The sequence below is a fragment of the Dryobates pubescens genome, chromosome 19 (genome assembly GCF_014839835.1).
Source record: "Dryobates pubescens isolate bDryPub1 chromosome 19, bDryPub1.pri, whole genome shotgun sequence".
Taxonomy (NCBI): domain Eukaryota; kingdom Metazoa; phylum Chordata; class Aves; order Piciformes; family Picidae; genus Dryobates; species Dryobates pubescens.
The window spans coordinates 1,213,514-1,220,451 of NC_071630.1; the positions used below are offsets into that span (position 1 = coordinate 1,213,514).

General features: G+C 56.1%; 1 protein-coding gene across 1 annotated transcript; it reads right to left on the reverse strand.

Annotated features, from left to right (window-relative positions):
* Positions 1–4,167: 4,167 nt before the first annotated feature.
* Positions 4,168–5,901, reverse strand: LOC128898139 (C-factor-like). The gene is given in 7 exon segments (XM_054169957.1): positions 4,168–4,230; positions 4,233–4,285; positions 4,522–4,638; positions 4,743–4,911; positions 5,075–5,262; positions 5,474–5,525; positions 5,755–5,901. Coding segments are annotated over 7 exon segments (789 nt in total).
* Between the last annotated feature and the right edge of the window lie 1,037 nt (positions 5,902–6,938).

Sequence of the window (6,938 nt, forward strand, 5' to 3'; positions counted from 1 at the left end):
CGGAGCATGCTGCTGACCAGCTCCAACCGCGGCATCGGGCTGCATCTACGCCACATGACGGGACCCTGACGGGCCACAGGCCAGGGTCAGTGCCAGGCACTGGGGGGATTGCAGGCAGAGGACATGTCTGAGCTGCTTTGCTGCCATGACCATTGGCATGGTGTGAGGCAGTTGAGGCCAGCAGCTGGGCAAAACAGGGGAGGAGAACCATCTGTTGGTCATCACAAAGCATTTAGATGGATTTTCCCATCATTTGCTGTGCCTGGAGGGAATGCAGGATCATGGGGCCTGGTGGGGAAGACCACAGATAACTGCAGGCGGACCACAGCCAGTGCCAGCAGCTCTTCTGCTCCATGCTGCTAGGATAGATCCCCTCACAAGAAGTCACCAACCTGCATCTCTCCTGCAGCATTCCCTGAGGGTTTCAGTTGCCAAAGCATCATTTTGGACACATCCAACCTGCTGCTTTGGCTTCTCCTGTCTGAAATATGCTGGAGCTGGAGAAATCTGAGAGCAAGGAGCTGCTGGGAACCTCGAGGCTGAACATTTCCTTTTTGGAAAGGGCTTCTGAAGCCTCCATGCTTGCTGAAAACAATCACAGCAGATGTGCCAAGTGTGGGTCCCTGGCATGTGTCCAGAGCAGAGTGGGTCCAGGGAGTGAGCTCCAAACAGCACCCAGTGTCAGGTCTGATCTGGGCACTGGCAGCCACTGCTCCTCCATCTCACTTCAGCAGCCTCAGAGAGACACTCCTGGACAAATCCCTGGCCAGTCTGAATAATTTCCCAGGTGAGCTGGTTCTTGGCAGTTTGGTCTCCTCCCTTGCTGTGGCTGCAGGTGTCCCTGAGATGGTGAATTTGTGCCTGCTGGCCACACTTGCACCATTTGTCCTTCCCTCCCTGCCTTCAGGCCCCATATGGGGATCCAGTTCTTCAGTGCTGGCTCAAACGGTGCTGCCAAAAGCCCGGCTTCTCCAGCCCTGGCTCAGCCCCAGTGCTGCGTTCCCTGGAGCCTCCTTGTTCTTTGGCCACAGAACCAAGAGATTCTTGATCCCCATCTTGGGTGTCCTCCAGCTTCCCCAGCTGAGTCACCACAGCCTTGCTGTGCCATGCAGATGTGCTTCCTTGATCCCAAATGCCAGTGTGGCCAGGAGGGCTGTGGGAGGAAGGCAGCTCCCATGGAAATAGCATGAGATGAACGCAGGCCCTGGTGAGGAGCTGTGGGAGCCTGCAGAGCCATCCTGCAGCCTGTCCCAGCACAGCCCCTGTGGGGACTGTTCCCCCAGAGACAATCCTGGGTTCTCCAGAGCTGTCACAGGCATGGACTTGGCCCAGGCACAGGAGGCCGTAGCTGCTGGGACTCCGCATGGGGGTAGAAGCTGTTCATAGCTTGGCTTTGCCAGGGGTGCTGTCCCAGGGTGGGGTCCTGGTGCTGCAGGTGGTGGCAGAGGAGGCATGGGGCTGAGGTTGCACAGCACCACCACAGCTAGGATTGTGCCTGCTCCTCTGCTGCCTCTGCTTCATTCTGCCTCCAGGCCCTGCAGGTGGACCCCTTGAGTGTTGGGAGGTGATCTGCTGGAGAGCAGTCCTGTGGAGAAGGACCTGAGAGTCCTGGTGCATGACAAGTTCTCCATAGGACAACAATGTGCTCTGGTGGTCAAGAAAATCAATGGGGTCCTGGGGTGCATTCAGAAGAGTGTGATCGAGGGAGGTTCTACTCCCCCTCTGCTCTGCCCTCGTGAGACCCCACATGGAATATTGCATCCAGTTTTGGGCTCCCCAGTTCAGGAGGGACAGGGATCTGCTGGAGAGAGTCCAGGGGAGGGCTGCAAGGATGCTGAAGGGAGTAGGGCACTGCCTGATGAGGAAACGCTCAGAACCCTGGGGCAGAGCAGAGAAGAGAAGGCTGAGACAGTATCTGATCAATGTCTATAAACATCTGAGGGCTGGGAGTCAGGAAGGAAGGGATAGGGACAGCCTCTGCTCACTTGTGCCCTGGAATAGGACAAGGGGCAATGGATGGAAACCACAGCACAGGAGGTTCCACTACAACATGAGGAAGAATTTCTTGACTGTAAGGGTACAGAGCACTGGAACAGGCTGCCCAGAGAAGTTGTGGAGTCTCCTTCTCTGGAGCCTTTCAAGCCCTGTCTGGATGTGTTCCTGTGCCACCTGTTCTGGATTCTATGGTCCTGTTCTGGCAGGGGGCTGTGGAGAAGGCATATTATGCCCAGATATTGAATCTTGTCCCAGCACATGGACAAGTTCCCCCTCTTGCATGAAGGAAACAAAGGCCAAGGCATTAGCCAGGCCGGCAAGCCACTGCACGCACCCATTGCATGGGATGCTCATTCTAATACCAAGTATAGGCATAATTGTAGCTTCGCCCTTTCTATAGGCTGAAGCCTTACTTACAAGAGTGCCCATTGGTCAAATCCAGCCTCGAGGAACCTGTAAGTATTACCCCAGCTGGCAAAACAACTTGCCCCCTCTTTCACTTTGCTCTCCTTGCTCAAGAGAGACAAAGCTTGTGCCATAGCCTCTGCTATTGAGCTCATCGCTATTAAGCCTTCTCTCTCATATATACAAGCAAATTAGTAGCCTCTGCACAAGGAGGAGCCCGTATCCAGGCAGGCCCATTGAGCCCTGAGAGTTATCTCCAGAGGAGGGACCTTTGCTTAGCCTGAGAAGCTCCAGAGTCGTACTGCCAGTCTCACTGACCGCAAAAGCCCACCGTGTCTCAAGAGGACTGGACCCCCGAAGGTAAAATCTGCCCAGCTGTCAGGGAGAAAGGACTTAGACAAGCCCAGGTCCACATGTCTGTGTTAGCCTGAAGCAGCAGGCCGATGAGTGGACACAACCCTGTGCATCAGATCGGAGAGCAGGATGGCACGCCTGCATAACCCCGCTATCACGGGAGAGGGGCCACTACTTCTGCCACTCCGTGCTCTGTAAACCAAAGCCGGGACCTCTCTGAGAGAGTCCCACTGCTCCTTCGAGCCAAGTAAAGGGGAAGCTGCCACTCCATGAAGCTGCACTTCTTCCCCGGGGCCGTCCACGCCGACCCCGCAGCCTGTTGCAGCAGGGCTGACCCTGCTGGATCCAGCTCCGCCTGCTACCATGTCAGATTGGAAACCTCCGAGCCTGCCTATTGGGAACTGTCACCCCGCCCTGCCGTGCCGACCGAATCTGTGAGGGCCGACACTGTCCTGGGACCAGCCCTACCGGCCCTGCCGGGCCGACCCTGCAGGACTGCTCCCTATCGTCTGGAGGGAACCTGATGGAATCCTGTGAAGGGAAGCTGTTGGAATCCTGTGAAGGGAACCTGTCTACCATCTAAGCCTAGGTTCCATCTCCTCTCCACTGCTATGGAGAGAGGATTGCCACCCAGCGACGCCATCCAGTCCAGCCTAGGAACCAGCCCAGCAACAGTAGTCTGCCGGAACCAAACCTCGCTACAGACAAAGGACAAAGTGTCTCACCTGTGTGCTTTCCACTCGCTAACATTCAGTTCAAAGCATCCGTGTCTAGCAGAGTGACCTCTGACGCATAGTAACATCTCTGTATATAGTTAGTAGCCACCCACTCCTAATCGAGTCGCCATCTGGTGGACAAGCAGTGGAACTGCACCCTTCATAATATAAACAGAAAGTGATTCTATAAATATTCCAATTGAGTTCTAATTATAATACTAAACGACTTATAGGATGTATTTCACAATCATGCACTAGAATATGTATATAAAATTGTGATTCATTAGATATTAATATTTCAATAATAATAAAAATAATATTTGTATAACTCATATTTCATATTAATAAATTAATAACCTCTTCATCACAGGGGCTTGGACTGGAAGATCTCCAGAGGTCCCTTCCAACCCCAAACATTCTGTGAGCATATGTTGGTGATAGAGAAGGTCCTGTGTTGTGCAGGGAAGGGTCAGCAGGACCAGACCCCACCACTGTGGCTCTTCCTCTACTGGAAGGCAGTGGCTTCATGGCCAGCTCTGAAGGCTGCTTCTCTGTGCCCATGGCTGTGAGGGCTCCAGAGGTGTGCAAAGGCAGGGCAGGGCACAGAGGCTGTGGCTTGCAAGGCAGAGGTATATTGGGGTGTTGGCACAGGGAGCAGCAGCACAGGGGCCTGCTGCCAGCAGGCTGGGCTGGCATCTCACCATGGCACCACCTTCCTTTCCCAGTCCAGGAAGGTGCTGGTGTCCTTCTTGGAGAGAGAGAGGAGAGCACCTTTGGCATCCTTTGCATGCTGGCATCCACTGTCACAGGCGGCTGTGGGGCAGAGGGGCATGGTCAACTCGTGCCCAGGCCTGGCTCAGGGCTGCCCTGGGGCAGCTGTGGCCAGAGGAAGTAGCCCCTTGGGCTGAGGGGAAAGTGCCAGGCCCTGGCATGAGGCCCAGCAGGAACCCATGGGATTGGGGCACCAGGAACCCAGAGCCAAGCAGGGAGGTTGCAGGCAGGGGACCAAGGAACCAGCACTGAGGGCACTGCCATGCTGGGGTTCATCCCCTTTGCTTGCTGGCACTCCCCAAGTCAGTTTGCACCCAGCCAGGGTACAGAGTAATGCAGAGGATGCCATGCTCCTTGTACCCCACAGAGTGGCACTTGGTCAGCATGTTAACAGAAGCTTGTGGGGACATAGTAGAGGATGCTGGGGGCAGGGGAAGGCTGGCTGTAGGGAGCTATATCCAGTTGCCATGGCAGGGGCAGGAAACGTGTGCTCAGCATAACCTGGTGGTACCTTGCTGCAGCAGTAGGAGACAATCTGCATTCGATCCCATTCCAAGGGATAAGCAATGGAGCCAGCAATGCTGGACATGTTGACAATGGCTGCCTTGCTGCAGCTCAGTGCTGAGCCTGGGCTCCCCTGGACAGCCTTCTTCAGCAAGGGCAGGAATGCCTTGGGGAAAAGAGGAGATGGAAGCACAAATCAGCCCCCACAAGCTCCAGCTCCTGAGCTGCAGGCTGCTGCTCCACAAGTTTCCCAGTGAGCAGAGGCAGGACCCTCTCCCACCTGTACTTTATGCTCCACTGGTACAGCCCAGCTCGAGTGAGGCTCTCACCTGTCCCATCAGCAAGGGCCCGGTGGTGTTGGTGGTGTAAACCTGTATCATGTTCTCCAGGGTTCCTTCCTCAAGTTCAGTGTTCCTGACAATCCCAGCATTGTTGATGAGCAGGGTCAGCCCCGAGCTCCCCAGGTGCTTCTCAACTGTGGCTGCAGCTGCCTTGATACTGGCAGGGTTGAAGACCTCTGCAGAGCCAACACAGGGCAGGTCAGAGCCCACAGCCCCCTGGTGCCATGGGGTCCTCTGTGTCCCCATGGGGATGTTCCCTTGGGGCTGGTCAGGGGCAGGAGGGATGGCAGAGCCTGGTGTCTGCAGGCTCCTGCCCCTAGGCAAGGCTCACTCCTGGGCACTGGGCAGAGGAACCAGGTTGAGGGACCCTCACCGTGGGGAACCTACTGAGAGGGATGATGACCAGGTTGGGGTGCTTGGAGGCCAGGTTCTGTAGCTCCTGCAGAGAGGGAACTGTGTGGGCACAGAGACGCAGCAGGGGCTGTGCAGAGGCTCCCTCCCATGTGCCACTGTCCCCTCCACATAGCCCTGCCTGGCTGGTCCCACAGCCAGCCCAGCCCAGACACCCTGTGCCATGGGTTCCCAGCTGCACCTCCAGCCCATTGCAAGCCCCCTCCCTGCTGCAGCAGCTGCCCTGTCCTCCAGCTGCCATCCCCAGCCCTGCGCACATGCGTTCGCTGCCCCTTGGGGTCCCTGCACCCCGCAAAGACCCACTTGGGTGGGGTTGGCATCCCCAGAAAGTGCTGGACGAGCCCCAGGCCGATGCCCCGGTTGGCACCGCTCACCAGCACGGAGTGGATGTGAAGTTCCCCCATGCTGCTGCTTCCTCTGCCTCATCTGCTGCTGTGTGCTCAGCTCCCTGATGCTTCTTCATAGCATGGCCATGGCCACCCCACCCACGCAGGGTTTGCACTCCCTTGACTCCTGGCACCACCTCCCCAGCTCTTTGGACTCCAGGACAGAGATCCTGGCTGGGTACCAGCCCACCTTTTAAAAGGACTAAGCTCACTTGGATTTCTCTTCCACACCCATGCTGCATGTACTGCTGCCACAGTGCTTCCTGTCCAGGCTGCCTAGGACATGGTGACAAGGTGTGTGGCTGCAGAGCTCCAAGACAGTTGTGTACCTGTGTTTTTTTCCAGGGCTCTCTGATGGGCTAGTTCTCATTTACATCTTTGTGATTGGTCTGGGCAGGGGTGCTGAGGCACTCTTGGGAAGTTTGCAGATGGCACCAAATTTCGTGGCAGTTTAGAGTGGCAGAGGGACCTGGCCAGGTTAAATCCATGGGCTGAGTCTAACAGAATGAGGTTCAACAAGGCTAAGTTCTGGGTCATTCACTTGTGTCACACCAATACCATGAAGGCTCCAGGCCTGGGGCAGAGTAGATGGAAAGTGCCCATCAGAGAAGGAAGTGGGTACTGGTTGACAGCAGCTGAATTTGAGCCACAGTGGGCCCAGGTGGGCAAGAAGGCCACCAGAAGCCTGGTCTGGATCAGCTCAGTGTGGCCAGTAGGAGCAGGGCAGGGATTGTCCCCCAGTATTTGATAGTGGTGAGGCCACAGCTTCAGTGCTCTGTACAGTTTTGGGCTCCTCACACCCAGAAGGACACTGAGGGGCAGGAGCAGAGCTACAGGCTGGGGTCAGAGTGTCTGAGAGCTGCCAAACAGAAAGGGACCTGGGGGTGCTGACTGACAGCCACCTAAACATGAGCCAGCAGTGTGCCCAGGTGGCCAAGAGGGCCAATGGCATCCTGGCCTGTATTAGGAATAGTGTGGCCAGCAGGAGCAGGGAAGTCATTGTGCCCCTGGACTCTGCATTGGTTAGGCCACACCTTGAGTACTGTGTCCAGTTC